The sequence below is a fragment of the Zootoca vivipara genome, chromosome 13 (genome assembly GCF_963506605.1).
Source record: "Zootoca vivipara chromosome 13, rZooViv1.1, whole genome shotgun sequence".
NCBI lineage: Eukaryota > Metazoa > Chordata > Lepidosauria > Squamata > Lacertidae > Zootoca > Zootoca vivipara.
Genome location: NC_083288.1, coordinates 9,528,157 through 9,547,315, shown reverse-complemented (window position 1 = coordinate 9,547,315; position 19,159 = coordinate 9,528,157). Strand labels below are relative to the sequence as shown.

Below are 19,159 nucleotides of genomic sequence, written 5' to 3'. Positions count from 1 at the left end.
CCCTGAGACCTCCTAGTATAGGGTGGTATATAATTTCCGTAAAATAAGAAAATAAATAAATAAGCCACTGAGTAACAGCCTGAGGTAAAAACGCCATTTTAATTGATTGCTCAATTGAAACGGACCCACCTGGGCCCATTTGAAGCGGCATCATAACCACTTTTGAACAGCCGTGGCGACATATTCCAGTTTTTTGCTGAATTTGGGGTGGAAGAAGTGTGTTTGAGGAACATGCTAAGATATTTACTGAGCCTATAGGCCCAAGGAAAAGGGGAGGAAAAGAGGCCGCATTGGGGAAAATAACGAGGTTTTGTGATTACCTCCTTAAATTTTAACTGCCGCAGGCCTCAATTGGCTGCTCTTTCTTTACATTTATCAACAGCGTCATTTTACGAGGATAAGAGTAAGCATGGATAACATGTCACCAAAAGACAGATAAAATTGTCAGGTTTTTTGACACTGCATTGGCTCAGCCGCTTTTGCCTCTGAAATAAATGGCATGCAATTTTATTTCTAAACCCATGCCATTAACTGAGTCAGCTCTTTTCTGTGGTTTTGCCACCGTTTTTTTCCTGTCCGGTCTCCTCAAAACCTGACTTGAGGAAGTCTTTGTGGAAGAAATTCTTTTTCCCTCACCCTCAGTCGGTCAGTTTTCGATGAAAAGCTATTTTTTCAGTTTAAAGAGAAGGTCTTGCCAAGTACTATTCTGTTGTGAGGGAATCATATTCCCACACAGAAACTGAAGAAAACTCACTCACATGCCATAATACTGTCATACAGATTGTGAACTATCTCAGCTAAGGTCTGGTTGAAATAGTCTCAGAAAGGCATTGAAAATCTATTTAATGTTGAAAAGTAATTTCTGTTTGCATTCATTATTTTGAATGAGTCATTGGATGTCCTATCATTATATTTGCTATTTTAGCTAGCTTGATGATATAAAATTATGAAATTAACATTTAAAAGACAAAACAAAGGCAAAATAATAATGCAATTGATTTGACAGAGAGGATCCTGGAAAGTTTCAGAACAAAACGGAGGAAGGGATAAGCAATCGAAGGATGTGCACTTTATAAAAATGTGCACTTTGGGATCCATGCCAAATTTTCCAAGAAAAATAATGTGTTACTAAGGTTTCTGCAAGGAGAAGGCAACTTGCCAAACCCCTCTTGGTGTGCATATATGCACAATACCTTTAAAGCTTATTTGAAGCTCATTTCTCTGCCTCAAAGAATTCTGGGCACTGTAGTTAACCCCTCAAAGAGTTACAATTACCAGCAAACCTTAACAAACTACAGTGCCCAGAATTCTCTGAAGGGGGAAACGTGCTCTGAATGTGCACAATGTAGTGTGTACACAGACACGCTTCAGCATCTTCCCTCTGCGAAGGGATTTCTTCTGGAGAGGGTTTTCAGAGTGAGTAGAGTTAAGAGGAAGAGAAAGATGAGTTGGGCAACCTGCTTTTTGGATACAATAGAACATACTTTCCATATCATATTAAAATATGTGAATATTTAACATTTATTCACAGGACCCTACTTGTATGAACTCAACTTTCAAAGCAGCTCTTCAAATAGCAGGATTTGTGTTAGATGTAGTTTGCAGTTATTTTTCAAAGCTGCTTCTCTCCAACTCTTTCTGTCTTTTCTTCTTCTTTTTTTAGGCATGGCTAATCCAAGTTCATCGTTGTTAGATGAAGCTGTGCAGCAAATAGCAGAACAACAACATGCCCAAGCCTCTGAAATAGAAAGCAACAAGGCTGTCCTTATTAGGTTGCAGGTAATATGACTTTAGGGACCCAGGTGGCGCTGTGGGTTAAACCACTGAGCCTAGGGCTTGCCGATCAGAAGGTCGGCGGTTCGAATCCCTGCAACGGGGTGAGCTCCCGTTGCTCGGTCCCAGCTCCTGCCAACCTAGCAGTTTGAAAGCACATCAAAGTGCAAGTACAGTGGTACCTCGGTTTATGAACACAATTGGTTCCGGAAGTCTGTTCATAAACTGAAGCGTTCATAAACTGAAGCGAACTTTCCCATTGAAAGTAATGGAACGTGGGTTAATCCGTTCCAGACGGTCTGCGGAGTAACCGTTCATAAACTGAAGCGAACTTTTCCATTGAAAGTAATGGAAAGTGGATTAATCCGTTCCAGACGGGTCCGTGAAGTACTTAAACTGAAGCGTTCATAAACTGAAACATGGGTGTAATTGGTTCCGGAAGTCTGTTCATAAACTGAAGCGTTCATAAACTGAAGCGAACTTTCCCATTAAAAGTAATGGAAAGTGAATTAATCCGTTCCAGATGGGTCCGCGGTGTTCATAAACCGAAAATTCATAAACCGAGGTGTTCATAAACCGAGGTTCCACTGTACTGTAGATAAATAGGTACCACTTCGGCGGGAAGGTAAACAGCATTTCCGTGTGCTGCTCTGGTTTGCCAGAAGCTGCTTAGTCATGCTGGCCACATGACCCAGAAATTGTATGCTGGCTCCCTTGGCCAGTAAAGCGAGATAAGTGCCGCAACCCCATAGTCGTTCGCGACTGGACTTAACGGTCAGGGGTCCCTTTACCTTTAATATGACTTTGAGAAAATAACACTTGCATAAAAGGAAATGCCACCCTGAAACTCTGCTCAGTTTCAGCTCAAATACATGGCAAATACATGACAAGAATTGTCCAAGAGGGCAGTTTTTAGGACTCATCCATGTAAAATTAGTTCTGTACAGTATGACCAAAAACACTTTGATCTGGTTGTGTCGAACCCAACCATAAATATGGAATGAATGTCAGCTCATAAGAAGAGTCTGCTGGATCAGGCCAGCATCCTGTTCTCAAAGTGGCCAAGCATATGATATGCTCTTAGGATAAGGTTACCAGATTTTTTTTTCCAATGAATCCGGGGACACTTTAATTAATTAACTGCCTTTCGGAGCAGCCCCACCCCAACTCCTACTTGCGTGCAGGCAGGAGGGGGCAGGCATCTCTCAGTTGGGAAGGGAGGCTTCCTGTTGCCTAACAGAGATCCCTGCCCGCTCCTGCTTGCACGCAAGTAGGAGTTGGGAGGCTGCTCTGATAGGCAGCATGAAGCCTCCCTTCACAGCTTAGTTGCTGGGGTCAGGGAAGGTGGAGGCAGACCGGAAGCTGCATCTTAGAGCCCCTGCACCACCATCATATGGGGACTTCCGAGCAGCTCATGAAGCCAGCCAGAGCCAACTGCTCCAGGCTGCTGAGACTGCTGTTGCTGCATTTACCGGGGACATTAGATGAAATCCGGGGACATTCGGGGGATGGAATTTGTCCGGGGACTTATTCACCCTACTGGGGTCTGTCCCCGGGAAACGGGGACATCTGGTAACCCCACCTTAGGAAGCATGCATGCAAGGCCCAAGGCTATATAGGCACTACAGCATTGACCTCTTTCCAATTGTCTGTACCATATGGAGGATGATTTTAGGGACAAGCTACATATTTTTTCTTAGAAGAGCAGCGATTTCACATTTGAGATCTTTAAGAATTATTGGGTGGATGCTACTTGGACCCACCAACCTACCCCTGATGTAGGGCATTGTGACTGGGACGCAGGTGGCGCTGTGGGTTAAACCACAGAGCCTAGAGCTTGCCGATCAGAGGGTCGGCAGTTTGAATCCCCGCGACAGGGTGAGCTCCCGTTGCTCGGTCCCAGCTCCTGCCAACCTAGCAGTTCGAAAGCCCATCAAAGTGCAAGTAGATAAATAGGTACCGCTACAGCGGGAAGGTAAACAGTGTTTCCGTGCACTATTCTGGTTCGCCAGAAGCGACTTGGTCATGTTGGCCACATGACCTGGAAGCTGTACGCCAGCTCCCTTGGCCAATAAAGTGAGATGAGCGCCGCAACCCCAGAGTCGGTCACAACTGGACCTAATGGTCAGGGGTCCCTTTACCTTTTACTAGGGCATTGTGACAACATCACAGATCATTTTAATCAGGAAAAGCCAACAGCAAAACAATAAAACTATTCTCTTCAATTTAATAAATTGGAAAGCCAAATTTCTAGATAAATCAGAGTTATATGTACTTTTTACAGTGCTATAAATTCTTATTCTACTAATTATAATGCTTTCACAATTTTGTTTTCTTTTAAATAAATAAAAAATAACTAGTTAACTGAACCTCAAGCAATTACACCATTGTATAAATAATTTAATGCTATCCACCAAAAGTATTAACTTTTCACTGTATATTACTATATTTTCCCATAGACTCAGCTTCAGGATCTTGAGGCGCAAATGAAACATGTTATGGCAAACAGAAAGGCAACAGAAAAGCAAATGTATCATCAAGATGAAGCCATAATAAGTACAAAAGATCATTGTGAAAATCTGGCCGTTCAGATCACAGCCTTGTATGTTGAGAATCTAAAGCTTGGATTTGATACAGAAGCACTCCAAGAAGAGTATAAACTGATGCTTCAACGAAACAGTGCCTACTATGCAAAAATGGCTGCTCATAGAGACCATTTTGTGGAGGCAGAAAACAAATTGCCACTTATGACTGAGCTCACTAAGAAAAGAGCTGCAGTCAAAGCAATGATTACAAACAAGGAGGAATTAATGTCTGTTCTTCAGAATCCAGAAGTAAATACTACTAACCAATCTCAGGTCCAATTAAGTGGCTTTTTCAGCTTTGTTATCTTCTATGCAAAATTGTATTTTCTATATGTATCTGACTGGGACCTAGCATAATACTTTCTTCACAAGGAGATAAGTGATGTTTCTCACCATTCTCTACGTTTGTGACCAAATGCTGCTGTTTGCAACAATTCTCTTTGACATCTTGGGGGGGGGGCATTCCACAGGGTGGGTGCTACTACCGAGAAGGCCCTCTGCCTCGTTCCCTGTAACTTTACACAGTGAGGGAGCCACCAGAAAGCCCTGGGATCTGGACCTCAGTGTCCAGGCTGGACGGTGGAGGTGGAGAAGACTTTCCTTCAGGTATACTGGGCCGAGGACATTTAGGGCTTTAAAGGTCACCACCAACACTTTGAATTGTGCTCAGAAACGTACTGGGAGCCAGCGTAGGTCTTTCAGGACTGGAAGTATATGGTCCTGGCGTCCGCTCCCAGTCACCAGTCCAGCTGCCGCATTCTGGATTAGTTGTCGTTTCTGAGTCACCTTCAAAGGTAAGGTAGCCCCACGTAGAGCGCATTGCAGTAGTCCAAGCGTGTACCACTCTGGTGAGACAGTGCACAGGCAGGTAGGGTCTCAGCCGGAATAGCAGGTGGAGCTAGTAGACAGCTGCCCTGGACACTTCTTTGTGTATGTCAGTATATGTGTTTGAGTGTTGTAGAAGTAGCCCAAAGCCACAGCACATGTAAATAGCCAGCTGGTGGCTGGCAACCTTTTGATTTAGCAATCTGGAATGCACAGTAGGAACAAAGTATGAAGTATACAGAGCATATCTAAAGCAAAAATCAAAACTGCTTAACTAATTTCAATATACATGTCCTGCATGGGTACCACAGACATGTCCAAGTCCATGAAGAAATCAGGAATAGCAACAGTACCCAGATCTTCAGCTATGAGAAGTAGTAACTGTACAGTACTTATAAATGTCCTGTTGCTACAATCTGACCTCAAGTGGTGACACTTTCTGTAGGAGTAGCTTTGGGTGTCATTTCGATCAGGAAATGCATTAGGGTTAAATGCCCCTCAGAGCTACTTAGTTTATGAGATTAGGAGCATCCCATAACTGCTTTAAAACAAAGAGAAAATGTTGGGAGGTCCAATTATTGATCTCCTCTATCTCATCTAGTTTGGGTCTAAGAATCAACATGCTTGGACATGGAAAACCACATTAGTTGCTAAGCACTCTATTGCATGCTTGAAAAGCCAAAGTTCTGTTTCTGTTCTGTTCTGTTCTACCCATTCTATGTTTATTTTGTTTTTCATTTCTCCTTCTGTTGTTGTGCATTTCCTAATTACTATTTAGATTCCATTTTGGCATTTACTTAAATCTTCTAGCACTGAATCTTGAAACAATCCCAATTGTTGTTTAAATTCCAAAAAAGATCTGTTAACAGAAAAATATTTTCATATTCTTTTATCTATCTGTAGGATGAAATCACATATTTGGAAGCTGAAATTAATGTGTTGAAAGAAGCTATCAGTGGAAAGGAAAATGCACTTAGAGATGAAAGAAATGTGCATGCTAGGCTTCGAAAAGAAATTCAGGTGATTTTCAGTCATTAGAATAGAATATGTCACCAGCTGTGTTGTGGTTCATGTCTTCTAGAAAAAGAACTCTTAATTCTAAAGCTTATACATTTTTGAAAATCCCAGTAGTCTAGGAATATGAATAAAAACAAATCAGTATTGCTGGTGTTCTCTCCCACCTCCAATCCATAAACACAGAACAACAAAAGCTGGTATTTTACTTTATTGCAATGTGGGATAGTTATGATATTCTGCTTATTGTTATTTATTATTTATCACATGAACCACTTACTTGAGAATTTGTATCAGTAGCACATGATGAGCTGGAAAAATATTCCTATGTTACAGAATCAAATGTTGGGTACCAATATTGTGAATATTTGGGTCTTATTGACTCTCAACATAGACCCTGATGGCCGTGTCGCCTGTTTCACTGTATACTACAGACCAGCACATAGAGGAGCTAATTGATCTTTGTGCAAATGACTACAACATATTGATTCCTAAAATGGTACATCGGTGAGTACCGATGTGTGTAAGGTCCTCTCCACACTGATTATATTGCTGTAACCTGCCCTGAGACAGTCTGGGGAACAACAGGAAATAATAATAATAGATAACAGGAGCAATGCAAATGAGGGTTTAATAACTGCATACAAAGAGATTTTAATGAAGCTCCAAAAAGTTGTGGTAGGTATCTCAAAATCTCTTTGTGAAGTCCAACAGGAGTCTGCCTTGTCCACTTTGGTGTGAAGTTTTGGAGTAGTCTGCTAGCAATATGTTGACAACACCCACTAGATCTCTCTTCTGGCCTCGTGGTCTTTCTCTCTACATAGTCAGAATGACCAATGGTCAGGGATGGTGGAAGGGGCAGTATTTAATGTCAACTCAGAAATAAAACCCACTGTGGGAGAGAACTGCATCCTAAAAAACCTTTGTGACCTTACATCTGTTTGCTGTATGTCTGTTGCGCTCAAGCATTTCTCAGCTGTCTTTATTCTTACTGTAACAGGTGCAGAATAAAAGATATGAAGCTATACTAAAGCGTTTGCATTGTCAAGTGAACAAATTTCAGTCCAGCAAAAGACAGCGGCACTGTAACCTTCAGCAAATGGAAGAAAAAGTGGCAGAACTAAGGAATCTCCTCGAAGTATCTGATTGATAGACTATATTAGGGGTCGGCAACCTGTGGCCCACGGGCCACAAGCGGACTATATGTTCATTTTAAAGATATGGTCTGCTCTCTTTATGTAACAAACCATTAAGTTTGTCTTATACTTACCATAGGAAAAAAAACAGACGTTCAAGCAACCTGCTTACTCTCTGATTTGCTGTTCTTATAAATCTTGGTTGTGCTAATTAAATTTAAGCCCCTCAAATATAGCTTAAAGAAGCCACCAGCTATTCAAACTTGCCCCTTCTCTGAAGAAAAAGAGGGCAGAGGTGTTGTTATAGGCATTAGATAGGAGGACCTGCACTTAAATATTTGGGGTTCCAGTACTGTATCTCTGAACAATCAGTTACTTTCTGTTTTCCTTCTGACGGACTGAATTGTTACAACCTGTTTCTTTGCTATTCCAGTATTAAAAGAAGACTTAAGCAGAATGGAATATAAGGGCGTTCCCTGTTTTATTACTGTATCTGGGACACTCATGTGTCTGTCTGTAAAATATTTTTCAGTCTATCAAACATATTTTTCAACTATGTAAGTTTTAGGCCCTGTATCGCAGAGGCTGTTTGAGAAATGCTGCCTGGACAGTGAAGTTTTGCACTACTCTCTATGTAAGGTCTAACTAAATGCCAAAGAACCTTTAAAAAGTGGAATAAAATTTTTGAAAGGGTTTTTCTTCCAAGCTACGCAGCTTATCCTTTTGTTTGGTGCAAGGCAGGGCTGGCCCAAGACATTCTGCCACCTGAGGTGAACCAGAAAATGGTGCCCCCATCTGGTATTCAGAGGTAGACTGCCCCTGAAGTTGGGGACTCTATTTCAGTTAGGCCATCTAATAGCTCTTGCTAGGACTGCCCCCCTCCCTGCAACCCACCACCATGTCTGCATCCCTCTTGCCTCTTTTTAAAGCCATCTGACCCAGCAGCTCCTTCACTGCATCTTTAGACCGCCAATCCTACTAGTTCAAAGCAGAAAGGATCTCCAAGGATTTCATGCCAAGGATCTCCACTGCATGCAATCTCTCCCGCATGGAAGAGGCAGGCAGTGAACCGCTCAGACCATGACAAGGGAGTGATGTCAATATTCCCCCACTTTCAGGTTCACCCTCTTCCCATGCCCCAGTTCTCAGGATTATATCTTTCTAGTCCCAGTTCTTCAAATGCATTGTCACATTGGCTTCCAATAGAATATTATAAAATGCCATAAAGATTAAAGGTAAAGGGACCCCTGACCATTAGGTCCAGTCGCGGACGACTCTGGGGTTGCAGCGCTCATATTGCTCTATAGGCCGAGGGAGCTGGCGTACAGCTTCCGGGTCATGTGGCCAGCACGACTAAGGCGCTTCTGGAGAACCAGAGCAGTGCACGGAAACGCCGTTTACCTTCCCGCCGGAGCGGTCCCTATTTATCTACTTGCACTTTGACATGCTTTCGAACTGCTAGGTTGGCAGGAGCAGGGACCAAACAACGGGAGCTCACCCCGTCGCGGGGATTTGAACCACTGACCACCTGATCGGCAAGCCCTAGGCTCTGTGGTTTAACCCACAGCGCCACCCGCCATAAAGATTACTAATGCATTGAAAGGCACTAAAAGCAGCAACTATATAAAGTAGCATCCATTTTAACATAACTTCTAAACAGAAGTTTGAAGCCTATAAGTCCAGGCTGGGTGCATGGGTGGTACAACCAAAAGATATAAGACTTAAATTATATTGTGAGGTTACTCTGCCTGCAGGTATACTGAGAATGCTTATGGGTTCTGGATTACTGCACTGATGCAATTGAAACCAGCTGGAAGTTCCAAGTGCTTACTTAGGGCAGCCTCCCACAAACTGGTGCCCTAGTCTAGATGTTTTGGTCTTCACCAGCCCCAATTAGCACAGCCAAGGATCAGAGATAAGGGGAGTTGTAATCTGCAGAGTGTCAGGTAGGGAGAGCTGACCTAGAGGTGGTTCCTCCTTTTGCAGTGAGGACTGAACCTTAGTAATAAGTCAGTCTGTGACTCCACCTTGTGGAGAAGAGTTATGCCTGCACAGAAGCGTTTTTGGACAACGCTGATTTTTTTTTTCTTGAGGGAGTTCTTGTTGAGAGCTGCACAGGATAAGTGACTCACCTGGCTGAAAGTATTCTACCTGCCACATGTGGTGGCCTAACAGTTGTTTCACAACTCACCAATTTTGTTGCTTAGGGTTTTGAACCAGCATGATCCTGACAAGCCACAATACCTGAGTGACTCAAGCTTGGCTTGTTATAATTAGTGCAGTTGTAGAACAAAGACTATCCAGTTACCGGTAGTTCACAGCTGGAATGTGATTTGAAACTGGGTACTTGCCTGGGCTCCAGATGTCAACATTGAATGGGTCGGTTGAAAGGGCCTTGGGACCTTATGGTGAAGGGTGGGTAAGAAATTGAGAACAACCGCAAGAAAATGCATGAAATCCAACAGCACACCTCATAATCTCAAATACAGATCTATACCTCTTTCAATGGAACAAAGTGGCACTTGATAGGCTGGTTAAATTAAGGACTATGAACCTGTGATGTTTGCAGAATGAGCAGCCCCAGTGGTACCTGTACTGAGAGAATTCTCCTCAATTTGATTCAGGATTGGACTCAGCAAACCACACAGCTTTTAAAAGTAGGTTATTCATTTCACACTTCCAACTTTGGACTCTGTTGCACTCTTGATGACATAATGAGGGTTGTGACAGCATGTGAATGCCTAATCCTACCACACACACACACCCCGAAAGCCCACCAACGCTGCATGTTTTCTTCACATTTACCTGGCAGCAGCTGGAGTAGTGGAATGTCAGGAATGGTAGTGCCCAAGGCCCAAGCATCCTTGGAAGTTTAATTTCCCCAGGGCATCTGAGTATTTAGGAAGCTTGGGGGAGGGAGGGGGGAGGTGCACTAGTTCAAATCATTATGAAGTCCAAAGTAGAACTCGCAGGACATACCGTGCTTGCTTTGTAATGTTCCCGAGAGCATTATGTGCTCGCCAAGTTCATGTTCAAAGGCCTGCATCTATGACCTTCAGCAATATCAGTAATGAAAGCGAGGTGGCTCTGTGTACAACTGTGGCATAATTTATGAAGTGCATTGCTTGCTGTTCTTTCAAATCCTGTATTTGGGGAGGAGATCTAAGAAGGGGCAAACAATCTCTCTTGTTTCACTTTTAGGGTGGAGGGCTCCCCTGCAGATTTTTCAGAGTAGTACTGACCAGAGTTCCCAAAGTTATCTTTTTTTAAAAAAATAATTTTTTATTGGTTTTTTATACAAACAAAACACACAATATAAAATCTGTCCCTCCAATTTCCCTCCCCCCCACAAGTCCACTTCTGCCACCAGTAGGACCCGTGGGCGTTGAGAATCAAAGGGGTCCATTTTGAGGCTGGGTTTGACCTCCCCCTCCCCCCTCTCCCCCCCCTGCCACTGAAAGGACAGGGATGGAGGGGTTCTGAGGATTGGTTTTCCCCCAGCTGCTCCTTTGACACAACCTTAGACAAACATTAAAACACAACATAAAAATAAGAATAAGAATAAAAATTCCCAATTCTTGTTGCCTTAACATTGTCATTGTTCCCAAAGTTATCTTGTCAGAGTTCCCAAAGTTATCTTGTTATGACAGTCACCATTGTAGATTTTGAAGAAAGCCCCATTCTGAAGGGATTTTGGTGGTGGTGGGGGAACAGCGCTCCTCCAGTCAACCCTCTCCCATGCGCTTCCAAACAGGGCAGCTGAGAAATCTAACAGGAACAGAGCATTAAGCACTCTGGTAAATTTCAGCAGCCCCCTGAAATTTGCCCCCAGCTCCCCATTTACCCTTTCATTGTTTTACAAATAGGACTACAAACAGAGGGGAAGGCATTCTTGCTTGCCAACAAATTTGGGGTGAAGGAAGTGTTGCAATTATCTATCCCAACATGTTTGGATTTTGATGCATCATTAGCTAGAGGCCAGCTACCCACATGAGTCACGCTTCTCAAAGCCTCATACCTGATTCCAAGCAGTATCGTCCGCACACCAAGGGCTGTTTAATTTAAGTTAATTAACTGTAATTTTATCCTCCTTTCCAGACAAATTGTGTCTCCTACAGCGGCTCACATCAGTGCAAAAAAATGAGAGACAGGCCCTGCCTTCAGGTTAACAAGTGGAAAAAAAGGACAAGTTATATCCAGGTATTCTCATGCAGCTGGGGCTAGGCTGATCTTTGCTGGGATAAAGGTGCTGCAACTGACCCAGTGTTTCAAACACTGGCAGGATTACCTCCTTTCAGGAAATTGGGTCCTCCCTAACAAGAGGGCATGTGTTGCGGTGTGACCTGGCAACCAGACCCTGTGTTGTGGGTGGGAACGTTTGGATGGCCACAACTCCCTATTGGAGGTCCCTCGATGCTGGGTGCAATCAGACCAAAGGGATGCCAGCAAATTTGTATCGAGGGACCTCTATTTAAGCCCATGCACGTGTCCCTGAGCTTCCTCTTTTGGGCCAGTGCATCAGAACACCCACCCACCTCTCCCTATATTTAGGGCTTGCATGCTTGACCTTGTTATGCCATTGTGTGTTGTCTGCCGTTGGGACAGGGGCACGGCAGGAATTTTCCCCACTTGGCTGATTGGCTGGTGCCATTTGGGTTTCGCCTGCCACGTAGCAAATCGTCACAACTTGTAAGGTTGCGGATAGGCTCTGGTTCAGGTGATAGGGGTTTCAGAGCGGTCTGGCCATCCCTATGCAATGGATATTCCGTTAAAGGAACCCTGGGACTCTAGGTGGATAGGGGTGGAAGGATGCCTAGCCATCCCTATGCGTTGGATATTCCTTTACGAAGGAATCCACGGACTCATGGTTGGTCAACCCTGAGATGGGTTGTGCCTGGAGCCAAAGTCCAGGGGGCCATCTGACTGGTGGAGTGGCTTGACCCCGCCTTCCACTATGCTGGGTGTTTACCCAAGGCTGACCTATGATGTGCCCTGGGTCAGCCCTGCCTGCAAGGGTGCAGGGAGCTAGTCGAACCAGAGTCTATGCAACCACTCACTTGATTGTAATCAATAAAGTTGTGGCCTAAATTCTGCCAAAAACCAAACAAAAAATTTGAGTCTTGTCTGAAATTATTTGGGGAAGGTTAAAGGGTCTACACACGCAAAAAAAAACCTGACAGTAAATCACACTGTGCAAGTTGGAGTCAACTCTAAGAGTACAATTTGTACAGAATTGGCGGGATGTCAGGCCTAATGCGCTTAGCAGCTCATGCCTGGTAGGACTTGCCCCATGGATCAGTTGCGGGGACTGAAGTCCCAGCCTCCTTACAGCCGTCTCAAGTACCCTGCTCTCCGGGTTTCTCCCAAGAAATCAGAGACTATACCTGCGTGAAGCTAACTTCTCTGCCCTGTCCGCTCTGCAGTGTATCATTTTGTTTGTGATTCCTTCTGGAAGACTCTTTGAGCTCAGTATCCTACGCTGTGGCCAAATTCTGCACCTTAGCTATTAAAAAACGTAAATCTCTTTTATTGAATAACATATTATAACAATTTCCCCTGCCCTCCGATGATGATATTGCGGCTACAGTTCTTAGTTAAATTTCTTATTCTTTTATAGTGTTTTATTCTGCTGGACCTGTATTTTAAGTATTGTATATTGACAGGGGACGACAGAGGACAAGATGGTTGGACAGTGTTCTCGAAGCTACGAACATGAGTTTGACCAAACTGTGGGAGGCAGTGCAAGACAGGAGTGCCTGGCGTGCTATGGTCCGTGGGGTCACGAAGAGTCGGACACGACTAAACGACTAAACAACAACAACATATTGACTGTTAAAACCCCATATCAGTTGCTTTTATTGTTCATGTAGGGATTCCCCTTGTGTACTTACAAGAATATGTCACTAATGTGCCTCAGTATTTCTCTGGGCCATGCTGTCCCTAGCACTCAAAATATTTTTATTCTACTAATAAAAATATTTAGCAACAGCCATTATAAAAATGGCTTAAACAACTCGCTGAGCCAGAATACCAACTATGCCCGAACATGCACTGGCAGCTTCAAAGCTCCTTAGCTTGTACGTCTATCCATGCAGCCTCTCTTATAAAGATCCAGCATAGTAAGGGTGGGGCTTGCCACAGCATGCTCGCTTTGCCCAGACCAGTGTTAGCATCGTACATGTTCTATGGGAAGCCAGCACAACTAAACATCTCGTGGGCTAGAAGTGAATGTATGCTTGGGAGTGAGCATCCAAAGCACTTCAGTAAACATGGCTTCTTTCTCAATAATACAAAGAGGCCCTTTAAAGGTGTACCCCTTTAAAGTCCATTCTAAGCCCATTCTTTCCCTCAAATAATTCCGGGCACTGTAGTTTACCCTCTCGCAGAGTTACAATTCCCAGCAAGCCTTAAGCCGCTGTGCTCAGACCTCTCTGAGGGTGTACAAACAAAGCCCAAGTTTTATATGAAAAGAAGATTTAACAAACAATTCCACTGCCAAATACTACTTCCGGTGATCATTCCTGCTAAATCCTTTGTGCATGAGGTGTATACAGGTTTTTTGTTAGATTGTCTCATACATACCATCCAATGTTTCTCAGATAAAAACAGGGAAGTCCATCATTCTTCTTCTTCTTCTTCTTCTTCTTCTTCTTCTTCTTCTTCTTCTTCTTCTTCTTCTTCTTCTTCTTCTTCTTCTTCTTCTTCTTCTTCTTCTTCTCCTCCTCCTCCTCCTCCTCCTCCTCCTCCTCCTCCTCCTCCTCCTCCTCCTCCTCTCATCTGACTGGGTTGCTCTAGCTCAGGCACCCCCAAACTTCGGCCCTCCAGATGTTTTGGACTACAATTCCCATCTTCCCTGACCATTGGTCCTGTTAGCTAGGGATCATGGGAGTTGTAGGCCAAAACATCTGGAGGGCCACAGTTTGGGGATGCCTGCCCTCACCACTCTGGGTGGCTTCCAACCTATGTAAAAACATAATACAGTGGTACCTCAGGTTACAGACACTTCAGGTTACAGACTCCACTAACCCAGAAATAGTACCTCGGGTTAAGAACTTTGCTTCAGGATGAGAACAGAAATCGTGCAGTGGTGGCACGGTGGCAGCGGGAGGCCCCATTAGCTAAAGTGGTACCTCAGGTTAAGAACAGTTTCAGGTTAAGAACAGACCTCTGAAATGAATTAAGTTCTTAACCCGAGGTATCACTGTAAAGCATTAAACATTAAAAAAAAACCTTCCTTATACAGGGCTGCCTTCAGGTGTCTAAAGATTGTCTAGTTACTTATCTCCTTGGCTCGGGGGGGGGGGTCACATAACTGTACCACCCAACATTTGTCCAATGAAAATAGGGATGCCCTACCATACTCTCCAACATACCTTCTGGGCTGAAATCAGGGCTGGTGCTACTTCTCCGCTGCTGGCAGCCTCACCTGGGTGGCTGCCTATCACCAAGCCACAGCCATCCCCCTCTTGCCCTATTGGATGGGTGGTACTGCATGTTGCCACTATGCTCGCCGCTGTTTCTGCCCATCCCAGAAAAGGAGGTGGGTCAAACAAACATTGTGCCCACCCATATCCACAAAATGGGAGAGTAGCATAGTACTTATATATGTTCCAGATTAAGGCAGAAGATTGGGGCTGCGTACACACCACAAATGTAAAGCACATCTAAAGCACATTCCCTAATGGGAACTGTAGTTTGTTAAGGGTGTTAACAATTTTTTATTTTTTAAAATTTAACTTAGATACCGTCCTTAATCCAAAGATCACAGGGCAGTTTACTGCATAAAAATACAAAATGGGAAAATACATAACAACCCGCCCCCCCAAATAACCTTCCTGTATAGCTCTGTGAGGGGTAAACTACTGTTCCCTAGATTCTTGTGTTTTCACTTTAAACGACACCAGAAACCACTATAGGCCTATTTGATATTGACATAGAAAATAACTTTACAAGTCCACAATAGTTGCAAAGCTGTGTAAATGTTCAATAGTCCACCCGGCCATACACATATTCATGTTGTAGAACAGCAACAGCAGGCAGGGAGGGGTGGAGGAGGCAAAGCACTGCCCTAACCAATTTTTTTTAATCTATTTATTAATTTTCCAATTAAAACACAATTATATCACATGAATTATTTCCAATATTTCAAATTGCCCTAACCAATTTGTTCCCTTCTTCTTTTTCACTTGTTTCTCCCTCCTTTTCCTAGACTCCCAAGTGGAGCCAGCCTGGAGCAGCAGGAGTGTTAGCCCCCCACATTGAGTTAAATGACAGTTCAGAAAGGTGGTGAGGAGAAAACCAATTTGTCCTATTTACTAAGCATTTTTGAGCATCTAATCATGACACTGATCTCCAGCTGCTGTGTACTTTCAAAGCAAACACACACACAAACATATATAAGTAACAAGCCAAAGTACTTGTTAAAAGATGAATTTTAACAAGGAGAAATGTAAGGTACTACACTTGGGCAAAAAAAATGAAAGGCACAAATACAGGATGGGTGACACCTGGCTTAAGAGCAGGACATGTGAAAAGGACCTAGGAGTCTTGGTAGACCACAGATTTGACATGAGTCAGCAGTGTGATGCAGCAGCTAAAAAAGCCAATGCAATTCTGGGCTGCATCAATAGGAGTATAGCATCTAGAAGGGAAGTAATAGTACCACTGTATTCTGCTCTGGTCAGATCTCACCTGGAGTACTGTGTCCAGTTCTGGGCACCACAGTTCAAGAAGGATACTGACAAGCTGGAACGTGTCCAGAAGAGGGCAACCAAAATGGTCAAAGGCCTGGAAACGATGCCTTATGAGGAACGGCTTAGGGAGCTGGGTATGTTTAGCCTGGAGAAGAGAAGGTTAAGGGGTGATATGATAGCCATGTTCAAATATATGAAAGGATGTCATATGGAGGAGGGAGAAAGATTGTTTTCTGCTGCTCCAGAGAAGCGGACACGGAGCAATGGATTCAAACTTCAAGAAAGAAGATTCCACCTAAACATTAGGAAGAACTTCCTGACAGTAAGAGCTGTTCAGCAGTGGAATTTGCTACCAAGGAGTGTGGTGGAGTCTCCTTCTTTGGAGGTCTTTAAGCAGAGGCTTGACAGGCATATGCCAAGAATGCTTTGATGGTGTTTCCTGCTTGGCAGGGGGTTGGACTGGGTGGCCCTTGTGGTCTCTTCCAACTCTATGATTCTATGATTCTACCCAGCTAGGCATATATTTATATTCTTGTGCTCATGTTCTGCTTACTAGTTTTCTACAGGCTGTGAGGACAGGATGCCGAACTAGGTGGGCCATTGGCCTGATCCAGCAGGGCTCTTTGTATGCTTCTATATTATTGTGTGTGTGTTAAGACTGGGATATAGTCCTCGGCATTCATTTTTTGAGCCACTACATGGATGTGCCACAGCAATAATTTTATTTGCTTTGAAGATTGCAAACACTGGGTGGCTCATCTGCTCTTTTGCTGAGAACTTTCCCTTCTTTTAAAGAGACCGTCTTCCTCCAATACTCATAAGGATAGATAAGTAACTAGCTTACCTTTGACCCTCAACTTTTTACTTGTGAATATATAGAATCGTACGGCAATGTTATTGTTGAATGCCCCCCAATCTCCAAGCACTGCAAGATTACAAAGGTTCCAGGAGCTTACCCAGGGCTCATGTTTCCTTTTGAAAATGAGGTGTTTATGATATATGGTTTATTTACATACATATAACCTGAGCCTATGATGGAGGGGTTAACAGTATTAACTCCCCAAGAGAGTCTTCTTTCTCCCATAGCCGCAGCATTGGATTCAAGCACACATCAAACACCATGCTCAGACTCTCTCTCCATCTTGCTGCTTTGCTTCTAGTTTACATCACACACACACTTTCTACTCTGGCTTTATCTGTTAAGGAGCCCCCACCCATTTGCCATTTTACACCAGGCTCTTTAATCCCCCCTAATGGCTCATCACCCAGGCTATCACTTCACAGGAAGCTAGTATAGCTAGTATAGCATTGATTAGATGAAGAAGTGTGCATGCACATGAAAGCTCATACAATGACAAACTTAGTTGGTCTCTAAGGTGCTACTGGAAGGAATTTTTTTATTTTGTTTCAGCTACAGCAGACCAACACGGCTACCTACCTATGATTAGATTAGATTGTAGCACATGCTGGATCCAGGGACATAATAATAATAATAATAATAATAATAATAATAATAATAATAATAATATTTATACCCCACCCCTCTGGGTTTCCTCAGCCACCCTGGGCGGCCTACAGCACATAAAAAAAGAGTAAAACATTAGACATTAAAATTTCCCGATACAGGGTTGCCTACAGATGTCTTCTAAAAGTCTGATAGTTCTTTATTTCCTTAACATCTGATGGGATGGTGTTCCAAAGGGTGGGCACCACTACCAAGAAGGCCCTCTGCCTGGTTCCCTGTAACCTCACTTCTTGCAGTAAGGGAACTGTCAGAAGGCCTCAGAGCTGGACCTCAGTGTCCGGGCTCAATGATGGGGGTGGAGACGCTCCTTCAGGGGTCTGACACCCAGTTTAACACTCCAAGCCTTGATTTAATTTTAACACTTGCTGGATTTGGGGATGAATTGAGGGGTCTGGTGCCCAAAAACTCAAAACATCAACAACCATTGCTCTATGTTTGTTTTTCTGCTAATGCATGTAAATATTTGTTTAGAAATTCTTCAATAAAAACTAAATTAAAACAGAAGCGGGATGTGGGGGTCACAATTAGGGTTACCACTTTTGTTCTGGCAAAATACAGGACGGTTGGGGGACAATTCCCCCCCTGCTGCTTAAGCGACTTCAAAGCAATCCATTACAATCTTTTGCAGGATGGCCCCTCTGGAATTTGTCACTCACTCACGCACACATACTCACACTTCGCTACACGGAGCTTAAAACCATGACCTTTCACACCCCCTTTCAATCACATGCATTTGGAAAACATGACCTTTCACACCCCCTTTCAATCACATGTATTTGGATAGGGTCCCTAACTTGGCATAAAAGTAGGCAGCCGTGATGGTCTGACGCAGTCGATATACGGTATATATTGTCCAGTAGCACCTTTGTTGTTGTTTAGTCCTTTAGTCATGTCCGACTCTTCGTGACCCCCTGGACCAAAGCATGCCAGGCACTCCTGTCTTCCACTGCCTCCCGCAGTTTGGTCAAACTCATGTTCGTAGCTTCGAGAACACTGTCCAACCATCTCGTCCTCTGTCGTCCCCTTCTCCTAGTGCCCTCCATCTTTCCCATCAAGGTCTTTCCCCTTCATGGATCACTGCCTTGTCGTGGCGAAGGGGCTTAAATAACTTAGAGAAGTTATGTTTTGACCAAACGTGATCCACCTGGAGAAGGAATTGGCAAGCCACTCCAGTATCCCTGCCAAGAAAACTCTATGGACAAAGTAGCACCTTAGAGACCAACTAAATTTGTTCTTGCTATAAGCTTATATATACAGGAACAAACTTAGTTGGTCTCTAAGGTGCTACTGGACAATTATATTGGCAGAAAGGGAGAGAGAGAGAGAAGACCTGAAACACAGGACAAAACTGTATCAATACAGGACGAAATATTTTACATGTAAAAACAGGACCATCCTGTATTATACAGGACTGGCGGCAACCCTAGACTGACAACTCAGAGATTCCCCAGCGAAGCATTTCTCGTGCGCAGACACCAACCCGCGCAGAAAGGGCGCGCGGTGATGACGTACGAACCGCCACCCGGAAATCCAAACCTTGGCGCAAGCGCAAAGGGTGAGCTAAAAAAAAAACCCCCCCTTTTCCCTGTGGTGTTCAGAGCTCGTTCC

The 19,159-nt window shown here is 43.7% G+C and overlaps 1 protein-coding gene across 1 annotated transcript; it reads left to right on the top strand.

Annotated features, from left to right (window-relative positions):
• Positions 1–1,665: 1,665 nt before the first annotated feature.
• CCDC122 (coiled-coil domain containing 122) lies at positions 1,666–7,347 on the top strand. Its single transcript, XM_035102048.1, has 4 exons — positions 1,666–1,779; positions 4,233–4,631; positions 6,087–6,203; positions 7,198–7,347. The coding sequence occupies exons 1-4, from the start codon at positions 1,666–1,668 to the stop codon at positions 7,345–7,347; spliced, it is 780 nt and encodes a 259-aa protein (XP_034957939.1).
• Positions 7,348–19,159: the final 11,812 nt, after the last annotated feature.